The sequence below is a fragment of the Diadema setosum genome, chromosome 4 (assembly GCF_964275005.1).
Source record: "Diadema setosum chromosome 4, eeDiaSeto1, whole genome shotgun sequence".
Classification (NCBI taxonomy): domain Eukaryota; kingdom Metazoa; phylum Echinodermata; class Echinoidea; order Diadematoida; family Diadematidae; genus Diadema; species Diadema setosum.
Window position 1 is genome coordinate 9,779,142 of NC_092688.1, and position 22,898 is coordinate 9,802,039.

Sequence of the window (22,898 nt, forward strand, 5' to 3'; positions counted from 1 at the left end):
CGCTTTTAGCAGCTAGCCGGAAACACCGTACCATACCTCGCCGCCGCGGGAGGCGGCCCTGCTGGGATCGATCCGGGAGCTCTTGCTTGTGTGGCAAACAATTCAGGCTAACTGGCTACATACGTGCGGAGCGGCGCGGTTGTGGATCCCGGGGACTCAAAGTCACGATCAAGAATGAAAAGTACACGCAATGCCTCACATCAATGAGTTTATTTAGTGGAGCATATCGGCAGCAGATGCGTGATTGCATTTCATACGATTGTGATCAATCTCTGTCTACGAAAACTTATGTAAATTTAACTTATTATTAGTGGTCTAGGTCTAGGTCAATTTGGCACAGCTGCGGATGACCGGACGGGCATGCATGGAGACTCACTGGGGTGTGTGATCGTTGATCGTCTGAACCAAGCCGAGGCCGCTCTGCTTCATCTCATCAGCATCATTGCATCACTGACAGTCTCAACTCTGAGATAAATATATACAGATTTACAGGTTTATATATTAGACAGGTGAGGTATATGATCTGATCTAACGTTAGTAGACGTCTAGTTCAGATAAAAAATTGTCATTGACTGAATTTGTGTTGTTTATTTCGAGACATGATGTATTTGTTCAGCACTGATTTATTTATGCTGTGATAAAACCCAAACGCCAATCAAAATCTTTAACGTTACAATTCACTACATACTTGTAGTTTATTCTGTAATACTTTAATTCTGTCCTGTAAAATATGGTATTAGGGGACTTTTTAATCACCCATTTTTGACTCATGGAAAAAAAAGGCCCCACAGTGGCCACACTTCGGTTTTTGTTTTTTGTTTTTGTTTTTGTTTTGTTGTTTTTTTGCACCATAAAGGAATACATAAGGTGTCACCACTTTGGCCCCCACTTTTTTCACCCCACCAGAAGTGCGTAAGTGGCACTAGAAAGAAATAGATAGAAACCTTGAAGTGTGAGCGCGGCAAAGGCTGTGTTTTTGCGCAGAACAGTGAAGACCTTTTTTTTTCCCCACCTTAATAGCTGATGAAACCTGGAAGTGGCATCAGGAAGTCTGAAGTGCCCCCCCCCCCCACTTTTGAAAACGTGGCATGATAATGGAAATTGTGTTTCAGTTGCATTTCAGAAAACTGTTAAATGTGAAATTTCTTGACTGCCTTGGCAAATTTCTACACAATATTGGAAGGCAAAATTGTGTAGGCTCTTGCCTGTTAATAGGCCCTACTTATTAATGTGCTTCAAACAACTTCCTCAATTACATCAAGTTCTATCCTGATGCCAGATCTCTTTTATCTGTTGTAACAGATTCTGGAAAGTTGTCCTGAACCAATCATCGTCATGGCGACCCACAAGTATGCCTGTGTAGAAGACTTTGAGGAGGAAGGGCTTGGAGTGGTGTCGGGATGGTTTAAGCTCTACTACCAGACAGGATGTGATGAAGAGAGTACACTGAGAGATAGCAGGCTGGCATTCAAGAGGTACAATCTCCCAGAAAATAAAATACTGTAAAATCAGTGGAACACTTTAAAGTACATTATATGTCTAAAAATTTTGTTGAATGTCGGGTTCTACTGAACAAATGTACAAAGTAGATATTATTAAAATCATTAAAGTACATGTATATGTTCATATGTGCAAAAATACTTTTATTTCCGAAGTTGCAAGCAAGTGAAGATCACATGAGCTTTTATTCATAGAAATACTCACCAGTACTCTTATTTCATTAATAGAGAAGACACAGAGATTGAAAAGGTATTCAATAATCAAGAATTTCGAATGCAGTATTCAGCAGTTTTCCATGTGTCGACATCATCAAAATACTGGTACATGAAGATGAAAAATAAGAAATAGAAAAAGGTGCTGAGCATGGTTTATGATTATAGTGGATTCAATTCGAAACAGTCAGCTGTCCAATCTCCTCCTTTAACATGTTGGTTGTATCAAGGTATCGCCTGCGACCCAGGATTTTGCGAGACGTATCCAAGAGGGACCTTTCAACCACCATCCTAGGCACTCGTGTCACCATGCCCATTGCTATATCACCGACAGCCTTCCATTGTGCTGCTGATCTGGAAGGTGAAAAGGCGACTGCAAGAGGTGTGATCTCAAGGAAACTACTTGCCTCTTATTTTGTACTATTTATGTTGGTTTTTGACAGTTTTGTGGGTTGGGGGAAGGAAGGGAATTGCTTTGACAGAAAAAAACAAACAACACCCTTTATTGTAAAGCTTTGGAAATACTGTTTATGTGGGGAATTCAAGGGAAATAAATTCTGTTCAACAGTGATGAATTAAACATTTTATATACTTAGTTGGTGTTTTTTAACCGGAAGCAATTTTCCTAGTTGGCTGATTACTTGCTGAATAGAATCTCTTTCTCAGAGAGTATAAAGTGAGTAATGAAAATTACCAGCACTCTGTGCATTAATTCCTCTAGCTGCTCGCGATTGTGGCACACTGATGGTCCAGAGTATGATCTCCAACACCACCATGGCCGACGTTGCCGCGGCGGCCCCCGGCACTCCCCTCTGGATGAACATCTACATGATGCAGAATCGTGAGATCACGGCGTACTTTGCGAGAGAAGCAGGGCGGTGCGGCTACCAGGGCTTAGTTTTGACTCTTGACTCTGCAAGACTGGGCAACCACATTAAAACTGCACACAAACGACTCAACAGATACGACGACATGACCATCAAGTATGTTTGTTGCTACCTCAGCTGGGCTTGCTTTGTGGTGATATGATTTGCATCAATTTTGCTTTACAATATTGTCTTCTTATGAGACAGTGTACATCATAGGATTTTTTTTTTTATAAGTAATCTGTACAAGCCGTGCTCTTTTTTAGTGTAACTGGTAAATACATGTAGACTACTGAATAGGCTTCACTATTGAATTCCATACTTACCGGTAGACATACTGAACTTGTAATTAGTATCTCATGGCTCCACAGAATGTGAGCACCATAAGATGCTGGCAGACATTTTTCATACTTTACCACGATTACGGTACTTTTGACGTATTGCATATTTGGTGTTCTCAATGCTTATCTGATGTGCACCTCACTGGGATTTTTCCTTTTTTTCACAGTCTATGTGCATACAATGACAGTGTGCATGGTTTAAAAAGAACAAATTTGTGTTATGAGGCTTCATTGATGGAAGGTTTTCAGCAGATTATTTTGACTTCACACAATTTACATTTTATAGGCACTAATTTAGCCATGTTTCGAGTTTGTAAAATCTGATCTGCTTGGTCCTACTTGCTTCCAGAGTCTCTTTTGTGAAAATGATGTTATTAAAAGTCAGGGTTAGGAAATAATGCTACACAGTATTAAAAAAAAAAAAAGAGAGAAGACATTTTGAGTGACTGGTGTCAGCATACTCAATATTTTTCATAGACAACAGAGGTAGAAAAACTACTGAGTAAATGGTATACAGTGGAAACTTAGCCCATCAGAAAGAGCCTGGATTTAACAACATCCTCTTTTGGCAAGGTGATTTGGCAGTCCCCAACTCTGTATATTTCTTTGTTTTGCACCCTGATATCATGGGAAAACTGATATGACAAGGTAAATGTCATGGTACTTGTCATGGTTTTGAGGTCCTTGCTGTAGCAAGCTTCACCTGTGTTATCATTCATGGTGATAGTTGTTCATAGATCTCTTCAGAGTAGCAGCATAGTTCTCATAACTTAAAATGCCACAGTGTTATTTCATGCATCTTCGCATGCACCATACTGCTCAGTTAGCAAAGCACAACAGTTCTTAAACGAGCCACCAGTGTAAGCATCTCTATTCAATTAGTTACACAGGGATGGCCTTTTTATACCCCTACCCAAACATTATACATAGTGTTTATGGGGTTTTATTGGAATAACTCTCAAGAGTTGGCATACGTGTATATGTGACCAGTGTAATTTGTTACTGAACAAAATGCTTCTGTCGTTCATTTTACACAATGTTTTGCAATGGTAACAGCATTTTTTTTTTTTCAATCAAAAGCATACAAATATATTGTGGGTTGAGCTAACTCCTTCAGATTTAAGTGGGGTGTTAATCACATTCAGTGGCAGCTCCAGTTTTTATTTATTTTTTTCTGTCTTATCTGTCTGTCTCTGATGATCTGTTCTCTCAGGTTAGCCAATTTTGACATCCCTGAAATTCAAGAGACTCAGGAACACAAGAAGCTCCAGCCCACAATGCTTGGTTTCTTCCCACCCCGGATCTCGGCGTGTGTGACGACAAAGGAAGTGCGATGGCTGAGGAGCATCACAAAGCTACCGATCATTTGCAAGGGAGTCTTGACAGGTAAGGAACTGGACTGTGAATGTAACTTGTGCAGTGTGGCTTTGTGTGATCTCATCAGTGAACACTGCTCAGTCATTCTTGCACTCCTGAAGTAATCATCCACATGTACCGCAAGTTTTTCCATGGAAGATCACAAGGACCCAGGAAAATTTATGAAGAATTCATCATCCATCAAAAACAAACTTGATTGCTATCAGTGCTTAAAAAAAGTCACCATATGGACTATTAAAAAGAAGAGAACTACTACACTGCCAAACATGCACCCTTTTTGAGGAATTACTCCACCTTTTTGTCATTCTGCTTCAGTTTTATATGAAAAACAAGGAAAAGTAGAAATTACGCGGTGCGAAATATATGTCCCCGCAGGAAGTTTAAATCTTTGGACTGGCATCGTCAAAAATCAAGGTCAAAGGTCAAAGAAGTCAAAGGTCAAAATTCTGTGTAGAGGTTTTGAAGCCCTCACCTAGTGCCATCACATAAAGCAAACAGAATCGAAATCAGGTTAGAAATGGCGAAGGAGTAGCATTTTGTAGCAAAATGTACAATAAGGTAAAAAATCAAGGTCAAAGGTCAAAGAAGTCAAAGTTCAAAATTCTGTGTAGAAGTTTTGAAGCCCTCACCTAGTGCCATCACATAATGCAAGCAGAATCAAAATCGGGTTAGAAATGGCGAAGGAGTAGCATTTTGTAGCAAAATGTACAATAAGGTCAAAAAACAAGGTCAAAGGTCAAAGAAGTCAAAGGTCAAAATTCTGTGTAGAAGTTTTAAAGCCCTCACCTAGTGCCATCACATAAAGCATCGGGTTAAAAATGGCAAAGGAGTAGCATTTTGTAGCCATTGTACAATAAGGTAAAAAATCAAGGTCAAAGGTCAAAGAAGTCAAAGGTCAAAATTCTGTGTAGAAGTTTTGAAGCCCTCACCTAGTGCCATCACATAAAGCAAATGGAATCGAAATTGGGTTAGAAATGGCGAAGGAGTAGCATTTTGTAGCAAAATGTACAATATAGGTCAAAGGTCAAGGTCAAAGGTCACAACTGAAATTCTGTGTAGAAGTTTCAAAGCTCCCATGTAGTGCTATCATATAAAGCAAACAGAATCAAAATTGGCTCATAAATGACAGAGAAGTAGCAAATTGAACATTTTGATAACACACGAATGCACACACATACACACGGACACACACACGTACGGAGCCTGTTTCATAGTCCCCTGCTCGAAGTCGTTCGGCAGGGACAAAAAAAGTGAGCATAGCGTGACTTTGCATGTCAAGCTATTTGTCATAATTCATGCACAGGCCACACATACGCAGCCACATCAATGTTTGTTGAACGTATGGCACTGTGTACTTGTGAAGTTTCAGTTTTCATGGTTTTACATGGCCACAATAAATTTGTTTTCTCTATGTATATAGTTAAACCTAGGCTTCATCTAGTCACAAATACTGAATATCAATCAAGAGTACTCATAAGAATGTTTTGGCCAATCCTCTTAGTTGCCATTATGTAATCTACGTGCACTTGATTCACTGAGTCTGACCATCAGAATGAAGGCAAGTACATAAATAAGAGCAAACTGCCAGTACAAGATGTGTCACAAATAACTGGCAGAACTGTAATAAAATCAAGGCTTGTCACAAACTATACCAGTAATGATGCTAGTACTGTGCTTGCAATTATGCGTGTTATCATGCTAAAACTGTATTTACATTCTAGAATGGTGGCGTGACTTGTAGAAAAAGCACACACACTGTGGAAAGAGCTTTACAGTATCATTTGTATCGCTTTCGCGAATAATTTCAAATATCTGTTTTCTTTTATTAAAATTTTGTCAGGTGAAACTGCTCGAGAGCTGGCTGAAGCTGGTGTAGATGGAATCATTGTATCAGCGCATGGGGGACGGCAACTGGATTATGTCCCAGCTCCGGTAAATTGGATGTTTGATTTTGCACCTTTTTTTATGCCTCCGCCATGAAGTGTCGCCGGAGGCATTATGTTTTCGGGTTGTCCGTCCGTCCGTCCGTAATCAATTTTTGTGGACAGCGTAACTGAAAAACTGTTTGAGGTATCCTAATGAAACTTAATATGTATATGTATGAGTGGGCAAAGTTGTGCCTATCAACTTTTGGGTGCACATGCTCGAGGTCAAGGTCAAATACTCAAAATTTCACTATTTCCCCCATATCTATACAATGCCTGAAGGTATTTTCCTGAAACTTAGTGTATATATGTACTGCTAAATGAGGATTCTTCAGAGAGAGTTTTGGGTCATGAGGTCAAAGGTCAAACGTCAAGTGGAAATATTAAAATTTCATTTTTTTTTCCATATCTCGCAAATGGTTCAAGGTATCTTCATGGAACTTAGTACATATGCATGTACTGACTGGCAGTGATTATGTAGGAAATTTGGGGTCATGGGTCAAAGGTCAGGGGGTTAAAAGGTCAAGAACAACTCCTTAAAATGTCAATATTTCCCTCTAAATGCAATGCCTACAGGATTTTTCTTGAAACAGAATATATACATGTCTTACCTAATAGAGATTCTCTTGGAAGTTTCTTGCCAAAAAATGTCAAAGGTCAAGTGAAAGTGCTAAATTTCACTTCTTCCACCATATCTCGAAAGTGACTCAAGGTATCATCATGAAACTTGGTGATTATCTATGCATATTCTACCTGACAGTGATTCTCTTGGGAATTTTAGGGTCAAAGTGTCAAAGGTCAAAGGACAAAGGCCAGATTAAAATGCTAAAATTTTACTATTTAATACTGAAATTACACTTTTTCTCCATACTTTGAAAATTACTTAATGCATAAACTTATTAAAAGGTCAAAAGTTAGGTAAAAATCCCCAAATCCCCAAATACCTGCACTCTTAAACAATGTAGCCATTCATCCAATAATACCTAGTTCAAGGAAAGTGAACATTCAACACATTTGTGACAAGCCTGTCATTTTGATATTTTGCCAATTATGCGAAACTATCATCACACATTGCCAAGACATTGTATTATTAGGAGAACCATGCATTATGGCGGAGGCATACCAGTCGCCATAGCGACATTTCTAGTTATCATATGACATGCTTTATCACTTACGCATGAAGACCAGGGGGGCATTTCATGAAGGAACTTGTCGGATAAAATGTCCGACAAGTCAATTATATCCGACAAGTTCAGAGACATCAGCCAATCAGACTAAAGAATTTCTCAAAACTTGTCGAATATAATTGATTGTCAGATATTTTATCCGACAAGTTCCTTCATGAAATGCCCCCCCTGATGTATAGAATTATAGATTGGACCGTTTCATGAAAGATATGATCTGCATTTCATAGTGTATAGATATAGTTGTGTTATGTAAGTTACAAGAATGATATTGTTAATATCAGGGTCTATCTCACTCCATTATCCAAAATATCAATATATCACATTTCTTTGATATTTTTCAATGTAGATGCTTCTATAGACTCTGAATGAGAAGAAAAAAAGATCAAAGCTGAAAGATACAGGTCTGTACTTTTATGTGAGCTGAGTACAGGGGAACCTTATTGTAACAAGGACATAAAAACCATGACAATTATCTTGTTTTATTAGGTTTCTCACTGTTTCAAGGTACAAATATATATCATATATATATATATATATATAGAGAGAGAGAGAGAGAGAGAGAGAGAGAGAGATTGATACACATAAATAACACATAAATAGAAAGTTAAAACCTGCTTGTTACAAGAGTGTCTTGTCAGCCCGCTTTTTAACAAGGTTCCACTGTACTCGAAACCTTTTTGGCATAAAACGGAGAATTCTGTCTTTTTCCTTGTGCCAAGTTGCTCATTGGTGTTACTACATTGTGAATTACAAATTACCCCGAAAGTAGGTGAAAACTACTAAGTACTACGCTGACTGTACAGTTGGATTGTTCCGTGCTTCTTTCAGCTGGATGCTTTACCTGAGGTGGTGGAGGCAGTCAGAGGCTTTCCTGTCGAAGTTTACATGGACGGTGGAGTGAGGACGGGGACTGATGTCTTCAAGGCCTTGGCTCGTGGGGCGAGGGCGGTGTTTATTGGGAGGCCTATAATTTGGGGCCTGGCTTGTGAGGTAAGTTTGTGTCAACAATGATTTTTTTTTTCCCTTTTGAGTGACAAAAAGATGGAGGTGAAGAGAGGGGAAAACAAAACAAATCTTGTATTACTATTATTAGGAGTAGTGCATTAACATGTCATCATTCTCATTCACTTTTTAGTTCAGTTACCTGTATGTCTCTCTCCTTTCACATATGAAAATAAAAACAAAAATTCTGACTAGGTACAGCCTAGAATGGATTGAAATGACATGATGTTATCAACAGATAAAACATCTGTGGCAAGTTCTCACAAAATTATAAATCAAGAAATGGACATCTTGTAATGAGGTTAGTGAACTGGTTATAGTGTAGTGGGCTGTTGCAGATACATTTGCTTGAAATCCCTATGTTGCTCTGCTTGTATTTTGGCATACAAGTACTAGTAATACCAGACAGAAACATACCTTTAACCCAAGCAGATAAACAAGTTGGGTACCTCATATTTTGTTTTGTTTTTTATTATTATCTTGTAGTAATAAAGAGGGCTGTATTTTTATTCACAAACTTTCTGTTCATTACACGCAAGAGACAGGATATTGAATGATACAATGTATAATGAAGTAAATTTTTGCCTGGATCTGGACAGTTTTCCAGCACTGAAGAATCACACCTTTTCATTTTTATTTTCTTTTTGTTTCTGATGTGCAGGGAGAAGAAGGAGTCAAGCAAGTGCTAGAAATACTAAGAGAAGAGTTCAGTCTTGCGATGGCTTTAAGTGGTGAGTAATCTGTGGTTACTTTTTACTTCATGACCACACATTCTTAAACATTTGAGGACAGACTGATTTTGCTACAACACGCATTTCTCATTGATACATGCCCAAGTATACTCGGGATTCGTCCTCAATGGGTTAAAAGCTAAGTTTTCAGTTGCCTTTAGCAAACTAAAATTTGTATGTGGATATTTGCAGCGAGATATGATTGAATCACTGTGTGACTGAAACTTTCACTTTCACTAAAACTTTGACACTATCAACAAAATCAAATCCTTCATGAGCACATGAAGATGAATAGCATAATATGATCAATCGTTTATCAGAACCATTTGAGCAACAGAAATAGAGCCATAATTAAAAAATATTTTGTGTGGAAAATGCAGAATGCCACGAAGAAACCTCAAAATCTAATGTGTGAGAGATATTTTTGCAATGTGACAAACTGTTCAACATGTACTCACAAAGCATTATAATGTCTGTCTTTACTTGAACCAGTTACACCTACTTCCATCTGAAGTGCAATGCTACTCGCAGACTTTTACCTGGAGATGTTGATAAGAGGATGCTTATTTACGATTGAAAACAAGAGAAAATTATCCCTTTCTTATTTTGTTGATAAGAGTATAGTTGATATTTCAGTGATTCTCAGCAAATTGGGGCTTAAAGGCTCTGTATGACTGTTACAGAAAACAAGTGCAGTGGACTCCCGTCATAACAAAGTCGTCTGGACCGGCACTTTTCTTTCATTATATGAAACAAATGAACAATAAAGCTGTGTAGAGTGGATAATGATGTGACCTGAATTTTCACTTTGTTCTAACAGGAATTTCATTTTAAACTTGTTCGTTTTAATGGAAGTGCACTGTATTACTGGTAGATGCTGTACGTGTACCGATTTTTTTTTTTTTTTTTTTTTTTTTTTTTTTTTTTTTTTTTTGCCGTATCTTCCGTCCTTTATGTCTGTCTCTGTCTGGCTTTTGTCAAGTTCATCTGTTTCTTTGTCTTGCAGGTTGTGCCAAGCTCAGTGACATTCAGCCATCCATGGTGGTGCATGAGTCCTACTATCACAGTGCCAAACTCTGAATATTCGCAACTGATTGCACCCATGTTAGCCAAGAAGCAGGGACAATGTGGAGCAAAGATTTAAAGGGGATGGCTAGTAACCGATCAGTGGGAATCAGTGGGAATGCTGAGGGATGATTGTTCCAATCCTTGTGGGATTCATTTAAGAGTACATTATAATCTACTGTTGTGTGAAAATTATTTGCTTCAGAACGATCTCATATTCAAGTAATGTGCAGATTAATGCCCCGTCACTGACCAGGGACGCTTACCTGGAAACATTAAACTGCACATAACTTGAATATGAGACCATTCTGAAGCAAATAATTTTCACACAAGAATAGATATACAATGTACTCTTAAATGAATCCCACAAGGATTGGAACAATCATCCCTCAGCATTCCCACTGATTCCCACTGATCACTTACTAGCCATCCCCTTTAAGAAATTGCAATTTCTACGCCGTAGTATCAAAAACTAGAAATGTCGCTATGGCGACTGATGCCTCCGCCATAATGCATGATTCTCCCAATAGGCGTATAGTACAATGTCTTCACAATGTGTGATCCATGACAGTTTCACATAACTGGCAAAATATTGAAATGACAGGTTTGTCAGAAATGTCTTGAACTGGGTTTGCTATAATTTTGCTAAGAGTGCAGGTACACATATTTGGGGAATTTTGGGAAAGTTTATGCAATGAGTGATTTCCAAGGTAGGAAGAAAGAGTGTGATTACGGTACAAAAAAGATTTTTTTTTTTTTTTTTTTGGGGGGGGGGGGGGGCATTGAAACCTGGCCTTTGACCCTTAACCTTTGACTTTCTGGCTGGAAATTTCCCGGAGAATCTCCATTAGGTAATGCATGTATTAAGTTTTGAAACTAATAATGCAAGCATTGCATATACTAGTATATGAGGGAAATAATAAAATTTTGATGAGTTGACCTTGACCTTTGACCCCTGACTATTGACCTATGACCCCTAAATTCCCTAGATAATCCCTGCCAGACAGTACATGCATATGTACCAAGTTCCACGAAGATACATTAAAGCATTTGAGAGAAAAGTAATATTGCAACATTTTCACCTAACCTTTGACCTTTTGACCTTTGACCTTATGACATGAAACTCTCTCTGGAGAATCTTTACGCAGTAGTACATGTCCACACCAAGTTTCAAGAAAATACATTCGGGCATTGCATAGATATGGGGGAAATTGCAACATTTGTAGCATTTGACCTTGACCTTTTGACCTTTGACCTCTTGCCAATGTCACTAAAATCTACTCAACTAATTGTCCCATCATACATCATCCTTGGACCAAGTTTGGTGAAAGCTGCTTCATCCAGATTTGAGTTATCACGTAAACAGATAAATTTTAGGATTTGACCTTGATCTTTGACCTTTGACCTCTGTCCGATTTCACTGAAAAACTAATAAAGTAATTGTCCCATCATACATCATCCTCCAACAAAGTTTGGTGAAATTTGCTCCATCCAGTCTTGAGTTATCACGTAAACGGATACAATTTCATGATTTGACCTTGACCTTTGACCTTCCGCCGATTTCACCCAAAATCTAATCAAATAATTGCCCCATCATACTTCATACTTGGACCAAGTTTGGTAAAATTCCAGTAAATATTACTCAAGTTATCGCGTAAACGAAAGCGGACGGACGTACGTAGGACGTACGGACGGACGGACAACCCGAAAACATAATGCCTCCGGCACCACTTCGTGGCGGAGCTCGGAGGCATAAAAAACCCAACAACAAACAAACCAAATACTGGGTGCAGAGTAAAATACATGTTCAAATTTCAAATGATAAAACAGGAACAAAGTGATGGTTTTTGTCTTGAAAGGTACAAATGTGTATGTCATTCGTTACTGCTTTTCATCGCTGTGATAATTAGGTAACTGAATATGCTCTGAACAGTAGGTAAACAAGAATTTTTAGCGTGCCAATGTTCTGACATTCCAAGTGACATTCCAAGACGTTATAGGAGTGTATGATCTTTGATTGAGAATCAAGTTTTTAAGATCATGCTATGTTCAAGTTTGTACTGAATTTGATAAGCTACCTCTAATTATCAAGAAAGTCTGTTTCTTATCGTATTTGCATTATGGAAACATATATTTTGAGATTATATATGTGAAATTCAGTATTTTTTTTTTTATTTTGGTGTCATAGAGATGATATTGGAAAATTGTGTGTGTGTGTGTGTGTATATCCTCTTTGTGCTGCCTTGTTTAACAATATTTCCAACAATATCAATATTTACATTCCTTTTTTTTTTCCTTGGAGTTGTTACATATCCATTTTATCATGCAAATGTGGGTCTTTCATAATATGCCACATTATGTCCTGCAGTGATTATGTAGCATGCTTGAAATGCTCAGGGCCAGTGAAATTTACTATTTTATATTAATGTTGTACATGAGGATACAGAAAAAATATATATATAATTATATATGAAATATGAAAATTATGAATATCGCAGGCTTCAAAGTGTTATTGTGTTATGTATGATTTTTATGCCTCCGCCACGAAGTGGTGCCGGAGGCATTATTGTTTGATGTTTGTTGTTTTGTTTTTACCTTCTCTTTATAAAGGGATAAAGTTTAATCTGTCATATTGATATTGTGAAATTTTGTTAAATTAGTGTTGATTTAACAATATTTGTAGTTTTTGTTCAGATTTTTAAGAAGGTCTGTATTATGTAGATGACTCTGTAATTTGTCGTCTTTTTTGCATATTGTACTGACATAGAGATATTTGCTTGGCATTCCAATACTGTACGAGTGTGCCACTTTAAACACCAGTAATCCCAATTGGAACAAACTCATGGTGGTTCCCAGAAACAGGAAAATGGTTGCATCAAAGAGTAGGATTATTAGATCAAATTACATTTTGGTCATGGCACTCAGATATATGTAGGCCTGATGATCCAAGCTTCATATTTAGCTTGGACTTGAGGCAGTTACAACTGGATGAACATGTGCACACTAGACACCTCAAGGGGGCGCTTTAAAAATCCCTTCTTGTGATTGCTTATTTACTAAAGGTCACATGTTATCATTCCTTCTGCTTTGACACCTAAGACACCTAAGCAGACATCCAGAAAAGCTAATGCTATTGTTGGATGACAATAAGTTGGTCTCGAATGAACAAGTTGGTATCTTCAGTAAATCTTTTGTGTGCCTTAATTGAAAGCTGATTGGCATAGAAAACCCCATAGCATTGAACACAATGTCTAAAGTCGTGGGCTTAGAAAGGGTCTGTCCATTTCTATTTCTCCCATGGAATCTAGCATACATGGCACGTATTTCATGAGGAGTCTTTAATATCAACTTGTAGCACAATTTTTCAAGTGGCTGGAATGCCAGAACCATAGTTACAGAATGAGGAATGAGTACTGGTAAACCCTATTTTGGCAAGATAGTCGGGACCACAATAATTTTGTCATTTGAACAAAATTTCATCAAACTGGACAATGTGACTATGGGATTTAATGACAATTTTACGAGTAAAATCCTCTAGTACACGTACTACGTGTATAAAATCTCATTGTATATGTGTTCTTGTAATGAGTACTAGTAAACCCTATTTTGGCAAGATAGTTGGGACCACAATAATTTTGTCATTTGAACAAAATTTCATCAAACTGGACAATGTGACCATGGGATTTAATGACAATTTTACAAGTAAAATCCTGTAGTACACGTACTACATGTATAAAATCTTATGGTATATGTGTTCTTGTAATGGGGTTTGTCTGTATTATCCTCTTTCAAGGAAAGTCTTTGCCCTCTCCACCTTGAAGATGTAATGCATTACCAATATACATGTAGGCTACATTTCTACTATTGTAGTCTATGTTTCCATGAGTTGCTAGTTTTGATGAATACAGTTAAACTCGCCTAAGTCGACATCGCATATGTCGAATAATCGCGCAAGTCAATGATTTTAAAAAGTCCCGATTTTTCCCCATTGACTTACGTGTATTAATTCACTCACAAGTCGAATTTTGTAAGTCGAATACTCGCCTAAGTCGATGAAATTACAAGAACACTTTCACGGAAAAACAATTAAATTCACTGGACCTAAGTCGAATAAGATTTTATTGTGCAATAAATCACTGTCAAAATCACAAGACACCAGTTTTTGTTTACATAAGAACTAGCCCGACCAGACAGGTGACAAAAAAATGATCTAGCCCTGTCGCTCTAGCGCTACGTACGTACAGCGACTGGGCTGTGTATAGTTATGTGTACAGCGACTGGGCTGTGTATAGTCTGTGTATGTTTGCAGTCTGCGCTGTGCAGTGGATGGATGAAGCTGCTGAATTTTCAAAGCGGAAAGTAGGGGAAAAGTTACGGGCACGGGTAAATCAGAATTACACCTCTACACGCATTTCAAGCCATGGTATGGTATACTGGAATCAATCATTGCTCAAATATCGTTCATATTCACTTCCCCAAGGTTTAACAAGGGTGTAAAGTAATTGGACCTGTGCCAATACTAATGCACTGTCCATGCAAAGTTAGCCGCGGCCTTGCCGGGCGACCCGTGCTGCGGCACACCTCTCCAGCTCTCGGCTCCAGAGTAGACAAACAATCTCATGTACATTTATACATAATGTACGTGTGGTGTATAACTGTTGTTAAGTCGATTTTTTTTCGACTTACGCACAAGTCGAAAATCGCCTAAGTCGATGTGTTTTGCCCAGTCCCGAGAAGATCGACTTATGCGAGTTTAACTGTATCTGTCTACCTGTGAAATTTGCAAAAATAAAAATGCTGCAAATATGACATGTACAGTCTTTTGTATTTCATCAGTCATAATGGCACATTTCATAGAACGACTACATTTTTTTGTCAACTTCACAGTACATGTACAGGGAGGGGACATGCATTGTACCGGGTGTGTTGGAAGACCAAGAGTTTGGAGTCACTGTCGTGGCATGATCATTATAGCGCCCTCAGTGGGCATGGTCATACAGCTTCACTTCCTCAAATTCAAACAACAATCGTCTTTCAGAAATGTCCATTTTGGTCTTTTCAAGTACAAGCAAGGGTACATTTTGATGCAGGTTTTGGCACACGGGTAGCTTGCAGAGATTACATTTTGTAAGAATTGAGGAAGCCTTCAGAACTATGATGATACAGTGTATCAATATATTGTAAGATTAACAAGATTATTACATACGAAAATGAACATTTTGCCCAGTGAGCTTATGTCATGTAGAGGAATAGATCAAATGCCTTTGTAAAAGGAATTTTTGAAACCAGAAAAACTGCGTAGAAGCATCACATATACTTTTATGCTGTTGTTACCGTACATATGGAGAGATGGATTATTTACTGTATTGGATGTGCATTATGATGTATTAAAAAATGTGTCATACTATGCACATAATGATACTGCACTTCAGCTCAAGCAAATCGCTTACTTTGTGTCTTCTGAAGAGCATGTCGTGATCACTTACAAAAAGAAAAAGAAAATCCCTCATTTACTTCAATATCTATATAATTATGTTCTTATGACTTCAATACGTGTATATACCGACATCATACAGTGTATATGCATGTCTGTAACGTTAACATTGCTCAAATGCTATTAAATTTCTTCATTAAACAATAGGTCTTGATAAAGATGAATCATACTACAAAGCAGAAATTTTCAAAGGATGATTGTCTTATAAAGTACATTGTACATGTATACTAACTGTGATAAGCATGTAACTGTACTATATAAACCGTAGTGGCCCCACTTACCATCATATGCATGCATGGGCTCTGTAACTAAAGCATCATATGAAGAAATTTTAAGAATCATGGTATGCCATTGTTGTGCTATAGCACTTAGTGTCATCAAGGTGGGTTTCTGATGGTAAAGTACGTACTGAATATCCTTTGTTTGTTTGTTTGTGTTTTTGCTTTTTTTGGGGAGGGGTGTTTTGTTTTTGTTTTTGTTATGTTTGGCATGGTTAGAGAATTCTACAGTTAAAAGTTAGTCTGAGATCAAAACACAATAAAGTTTTATAAGCACAATAACAACCAAAATCTGATAAATCAGATAAAGTTAAACCTTCAAACAACACAAAGTTAGGAAGTTGTGAAATTGGAAAGTTTTTTGTTTTGTTTTTGTTTTGCAAAGCAATTCTCTTAACAGCAATAAAACAAAAACCCTGTAGTTCATAAACACTTGATATGAATATGACAAGTTTGTTTGCAAAAACCGATAAGTCCATTTTTGAAGATTTTGAAGTACGGTCTCTGTCATAAAGTACAAAATAATACCTTTTAAATGATATATTGGTCACTACATATAAAGGTACATTTTTTAAGTTATGGTCAAAAGAAGCCAAAATTTTCTTATTATTCTCTTTATATTTCTTGACCTTTAATCGCAAATTTCTCCGTTTGGCAAATATGGACTTATCGGTTTTTGCAAACAAACTCTTCATATGCTAATGAGTGAGCTGATACCTCACAGTCATATTTCAATGGTCATGGCCATTTTTCTGCTATAAAGATTGCACGATCTAATGATATTCCCAGCGGGATAACTTGAAATAATGATAATTTAGATATAAATCATAAGGATTTGAAAGTTGGGCATATTTGCAGTTGAACAAAAACAAAACAAAACAAAACAAAGAAGCACAAAAAAAAATACAAATGAAAACGAAAAGTAGAAATTCAAGATTTTTATACACACAATTACATGACCAAATGGCAAGTTGTGCATGTCATTTATATATTAAAAGTTTACCTTTTCTTTTGAGATTTTTTACCAGGTAACTTAACTGGCAGTATTTGGTACCTGACCCTGGAAGTTTCATTATTTCAGTTTTGTTAATTCATGGCTGGTCTATAATACATTTTGTATCTCATCGTGCAAGTTCGACCTACATGTACATGTGTTATAAAGAAGGTTTTGCCACCATGCTTCTTTGGCCAGCTGCTGCAACTGATGAACAGTGGTCAATTCTTTGTTGCTGTCCAGTTTCTGCGTATTCAGAATACACACTACGTGAAGACACATTTTTTTTTTTTTTTTTTTTTTTTGGTATACGTACGGTATAGGTAAAGTTGCACTGCAATTTCAATTGACAATCCCCTGAAGCAACTTAGAGAAATTTCTGTGACTGTCTAAATTCCAGCACAAACCGAAGGAAATTTTTTGTCGTATAGAAAAGGGCAAAAGAAGTGACTGAAATATGATTTTGCATACCGGCTAAGAAAACATCACAATCCATAACGGTTAAAGAAGTGACAGATATCGGCATAAGCTCTTTGTTGACGTCCCCTATACTGTCGTGACGCGTGATGATATCATAATGGATATAGCTTTGCCGGAGATGATAGGTGGCTTGTTGAAGGCTGGTCGTCCTAATTGCAAGTTGTGAGATATTATATTTTTAAAATATATATCTGTCATAAACTACCACCAATGTGGAACCATTCTTTCGTGATTACGCTTGAAAAATAGACTAGCCAAATAGAGACACCAGTAGATATATTGTTTTAATCTGTATTTTGTTCTTAAATAATAATAAAAAGTTTCGCTTATCGAAAACAAGGGGTGAAATATAATTTTTGTCGCAGCTTGTAAAAGAATTAGATCCTGCCATTTTGTAATCACATAGTTATAGCCTATGCACAGTTGGAGGCTTGCACTGATGTGATAGTGGCCCCGAAGATTTCGTGAGCATGCCTGGAGTGCTGAAATAATTTCTTTCTCTAATTTTCAAATGAAATATATACACTGTATATTATGCAATCTTGTTATGATCAATCGTATTCATGTCTTTATTCAGTTCTTGATGAATCATAATGGACCCCTTCCTCAGCGCTATAGCTAAAAATTGACCAGAAAAACACCACAACAGTAAGTAACTATATACTTTCAACCAATCAGATTTCAGTACAGTGTCCAATCGCGGATTACTCTTACGTCACAACGCAAAGTACGTATACAATGTGCATGAATGCGATGACGCCCCCACCATAAATTAGGGAGTTTCAAAACCGAGAATACACGGAAGCAATCATCTGTGACAGACCTCGTACTCGGAATCCCGTCCTCCTTTCTACTGAGTTTCGCTTTCCCGTTAGGACGGAAGCGTGGGGACAAGATCGCTGATTGGCTGGCTGGCTGGCTGGCTCACTCCTGCATGCCCAGCTGTATCGGGACCGAACGTTATTTTGGCCGAATACCGTACTCGTTTTCCCCAGGACGGGACGTTTCTCTTTATGAACTTTATGAACTTTATTGAGAATAACACCTTTTGGCCCCGTGGGAGCATATAAAGGCTTAAACGTACATAACATAAACATTATATAATACTATAATTAAACGACTCGGATTTGATCATGCGCAGAAGCAAATGTTGCACACGGCACGCTCAAATACCGGCTGCGTCGTGCTTGCGAAAACTCCCGATTGTTTCGTTTCGTTTTCGTTTCGTTTCAAAGTCGCAATCAATCACATATAATTTATATCTTACAAACTATAGATAAAGAATAATTCCATACAAAAAAAAAAACGAAAAAAAAAAACAAGAAAAACATAGCAGATGCTTTGTGGTTGCTGAATTTTTAATTGCCATTATGTTCATCAACATAATGATATCCGACGGGGAAACACGACGATCAGCATTAAACGCATGATAATATAATCAGCGCATATTGTTTGTATATTTTTATTGTTCCACATATTCCACGTTTCAAAAAATAGGGCCTATAAATCATAAATATGTCATTAAAAAATAATGAATGGGTGAACAGCAATAAAGACAACTCTACGGGAATCTATACATAGAAGCAATGTTTTAGGGTGTGCAGTGGCGGATCCGAAGGGACTCACACCGGGCGCACGCAGTCTCTTTATTTTTTGTTAAAACGAAAGAAATAAAACGAAAAAAATGGGGGGGGGGGTGGGGGCACCCCGTTTAATTTTGTAAAGGCGCCCCTCCCTTTTATGGAATTCCTGTATCCGCCCTTGGTGTAGATTCCCAGATGCATATTTATGCCTAATATGCACAAGGAATTGAAAACTTCCCACATAACTCAACAGGAATGAAACTGCCCGAGACCATCACAGTCGCTTTAGCATCACGCGAACTTTCAATAATTGTTTTTTTTTTCAGTGAGATTTTTCTTTTTCCTTCTTTTTTTTCAACTGTACACTGTAAAAACACAGTGTTAGATTTAACACCATGGATGTTAAATTTAACACCGATCAAGTGTTAATAGAGGACCACACCCACAGGTGCAGAAAATGCACTGTGATGGTGTTGAAAAGTGTTCACCTGACACTTCGTGGTGTTAATTTGACACTGTGCCTGGTGATATTTTGACACTGTACTGATATTGTGTTAATTCAAAAATGACACCATAAACAATGGTGTTGATTTGATATTGCTGGTGTTAATATCAATGGTTTAACACCTGTCCAGCTTCAATAAGAGACCACACCAGCTGGTGTTACTGTGGTGTAAATTTATTTTCACATTTTTCAACAATCTAGTATTTTAATGTAAAATTTTTGATCGTCTTGTTTAAATTAAAATTCAACAAGAAGTGCAGTTATTAAGAAACTCTTCAAAAAACGGTTTTATATTTGGAAATGACACCCGGAGGTGTTAATTTAACGACATAAATGAGCACCGAAAATCTAACACCAGCTCGGTGTTCACTATTTAACACTGGACTTTTTGCAGTGTAACGCAAAACCCGCATGGTCATCTGGATTTTCTTAGAGTCTCATTTTCATGTTACCGTGGCATAATATCTTTTTAAGTTACTGCCAGTGTATAGGCCTAATTTTTGTAGAATTGTTGTGGATGCGGCCAAAGTGGTCTAGTCGACCCTTGCCTCTGTTTATTGACAGAGTATATATTATAGAGCCTATTATAATTAGGAAAGGGCAGAGCTGCCAAGTCTTCCTGATTCTACAGGATTGAGTCTCCATGAAAATCTGTTAATGTCTAAATAAGAAAATATTTAAAATCTCCCTGATTTGGGTATCAATTTTTCACATTGAAATGTATGTAAACACATATATCTCCCTTACTGCTGTGTGGAATCTCCCCGATTTGGATGTGGGAATGTTGGCAGACCTGAAATTGTTTGGAACTGGAATATTCTTTTATGAGATCCAGATTTAGGAACTTGTGGTGGGCCTATATATATAGGCAGAGCATAATATAATATTATAATTCATACTCCAGCCCTCTGAAATTGTGGCATATAGGATGATACACCCTGCAGAGTGACTTTATTCTTATAGGCCCAATAAAGAATCAAAAGTGAACCCACGAATACCGTTTCTGCTCACGTGACAAGAACAGAAACCATGCAAATGAACTGATATTAGAACGTGAATTTTAGATAATGTCCTAGCTCGGGTGATCCATTGAGAATGATTGCTTATAAGATGAATAATTACGATAAGAATCGCAATTAATTGGTAGGCCTACAGTAGGCCTATGTGTTTCGTGAAAACGTGTGTGGCTTTACTTGGTTGATATCCTTTATTCTATAAATGAAATTTGTTTGGCTTTATTCCATTCATTTGAATTATAAGACAGCTGGAACTTGGACGGTTTGGTTTGGTTTTTCTTCGCGTAAATTCTCACCCCTGGATGTCAATAATCACCCCTCCTTCGCACCTTGCAAGTTTCAATAAAACAATAAAAGTTTATGTGACCCTACAAAAAATGACATGGTAGTTGCAAGAAACGCAGCGCATGTTCAGAACTGAAGCAAGAATCGGAACCGGGATCGGGTCTCTTCTACAGTCTTTCGATAAATGGTTTCCTCTGATTCGTTTGAAGTCGAAATATAAACTGTCCAAAGAGAGAGACAGCTGATTTCACAGTACAGAAAATAAAAGAAAAAAACGACCATTACCATTTTGTTTTACAGAGCACAGGCAGTATCGGTACCTATTATGATAATGTCTATTGGACATAATGTCGGATACCGATTTGCGATCTCGACAGACAAATGGAATAGCCTTACTGTGAAGACATTTTGAGTAAACCTACATGGCAATATTGCGTCGCTTCCACACAGTAATACAAAGTAGTTGCATTTGACACACGGAACTATATCTACAACGTCTGATAAGAGACTACTATGCAAATATATGTTAATTTGGCTTACGTGACGAAATAGGCAGCCATGAAAGAGTTGCCTTGTGACTGCCGCTAAAAACAGTGAAGAAAATTGGTATTCATTATCGAATTTCGGCGCTGGAGTAATTGTCTTAGTAAAAGTTAGTGCTCAGGATGGCATCACAAACGGAATCTGGTCGTTCTTTGGTGAGTTCGTCGGGTACATATGTAGAAATCAGCCGATATGAATGGCCTTTGTCGTTCGGACACGCCAACGTTTATGCATAGAATCCGCTGGCTCAGAATGGCCCAGCACGCTCGCGAGTTCTTGCAAATGAAAAATTTTGGATTTTTTCGTGGAAGTTCTAAGAAATGATGTATAAGTTACATTTTTGGGGCAATGTAAAGAAGTTCTAACAAAGTCAACTGAAATATAACCCGCCATTTGACTCCTTCCATCAATAATAATTAAAATCTAGTTGTCAAAGCTTGCAGGTTCAGCGGTTCTGGGCGCTTTCGGGTTGTTGCGAGTGTGATACCCGCGAGGCTTCGCTTGTGTACATGTTCTGTGATGGGATGTGTGTGCGGGTGTGGGAAATTCGTGTGCGTCCGCATGTGTTTCGTTTATGTCGTGACAACATTGATTTTGAATTTTGCGCTCTTTCCCCCAAATTTACCCCTCTGTCATCAACAGCAATCACCAGTGTGACTTGCATTATGCCTTTTTGTTCCATGACCACATTGAGACCTTTTATCCACCACCATGTTTGACAAATGCAATTGAGTGTGGACTTTTCTGGAGACCACTACTTTGTGCTGAATGGGTTGTGAGTTATTTTGTTGATGAGCAAAGTATTCATGAGGAGGTGTTGCCACTTCTATCCTCAATTATCATTGGTCAATCTCACGTGCCAGGATAGCTCTGTTTACAAACATGATCAATGTGCACATCAGAAGCTCCTCCAGTCTCCATGAGATTTGGGAATTTGGAGAATATATCCTAGACAACAGAAAATTACCAGAAATGGTCAAAGAGCAGAAACACACCTCACACACATGTATATCCTCAATGCACACACACCTTGAGTGTTAATACCTGACTTGATGCCTTTGTGGTAGCTGTCAAGATGCCAAGGGCAGTGGCTCATTATGTATGTATCGTATGCAAGACAAACATTTAGGTCAGATTGAGTCGACATCAAGTATGGCAAACATGGGATCAAACTTGTAGACAGGTTAGTGGTTATTACCCAGTATAGAGGTCTACACTGTGTATGCTTCAACAAGTGAACACAGGAATGGTGTGTTAATGCACAAATGCAGATAACCTGTGCTTGTTATCTCTTCTGAACTGAATTCAAGTTCAGGAAGCCATACGACAGAATTCTATTTTACTGTTTTCCAGTAGGGGTCAGGGTTATGGTGTCACATGTCAGTCGCATTTGCAGAGTTAATACAAAATTGTTTGTTTTCTGATTTTTTTTTTTAATGTAAAAAAAAAAACACCAAAAAAACTTTTTTTTTTTTTTTTGCATAGATAGACCCACATTGTACAAATGTACAAGG

General features: G+C 37.7%; 2 protein-coding genes across 3 annotated transcripts in view; both read left to right on the forward strand.

Moving 5' to 3' along the window:
- Positions 1-232: 232 nt before the first annotated feature.
- On the forward strand, positions 233-10,298 carry LOC140226851 (2-Hydroxyacid oxidase 1-like). Of its 2 annotated transcripts, XM_072307279.1 has the most exons (9): positions 233-509; positions 1,314-1,475; positions 1,943-2,094; positions 2,434-2,695; positions 4,133-4,305; positions 6,137-6,228; positions 8,237-8,398; positions 9,072-9,141; positions 10,148-10,298. In XM_072307279.1, exons 2-9 carry the CDS (start codon positions 1,336-1,338, stop codon positions 10,219-10,221), a joined length of 1,125 nt encoding a protein of 374 aa, XP_072163380.1. In that variant the 5' UTR covers positions 233-509; positions 1,314-1,335; the 3' UTR covers positions 10,222-10,298. The 2 variants fall into 2 exon arrangements, with proteins under 2 accessions (XP_072163380.1, XP_072163382.1); XM_072307281.1 differs by lacking the exon at positions 233-509 and having other exon boundaries at positions 1,258-1,475.
- Positions 10,299-21,396: 11,098 nt separating this feature from the next.
- LOC140227549 (lysine-specific demethylase 2A-like) overlaps positions 21,397-22,898 on the forward strand; it is a 45,056-nt gene continuing 43,554 nt past the window's right edge. The window contains exon 1 of the mRNA XM_072307955.1: positions 21,397-21,539. Coding sequence (XP_072164056.1) covers positions 21,507-21,539 — 33 coding nt within the window. The 5' untranslated portion in view covers positions 21,397-21,506. The remainder of the gene's footprint in view (positions 21,540-22,898) is intronic.

Excerpts from the sequence above, each read along its gene's own strand:
- LOC140226851 (XM_072307279.1), top strand. The coding sequence starts at position 1,336 with ATGGCGACCCACAAGTATGCCTGTGTAGAAGACTTTGAGGAGGAAGGG. Across the intron at positions 1,476-1,942 it reads AGCAGGCTGGCATTCAAGAG|GTATCGCCTGCGACCCAGGA; the intron begins GTACAATCTCCC and ends GGTTGTATCAAG. Across the intron at positions 9,142-10,147 it reads TCTTGCGATGGCTTTAAGTG|GTTGTGCCAAGCTCAGTGAC; the intron begins GTGAGTAATCTG and ends TTTGTCTTGCAG.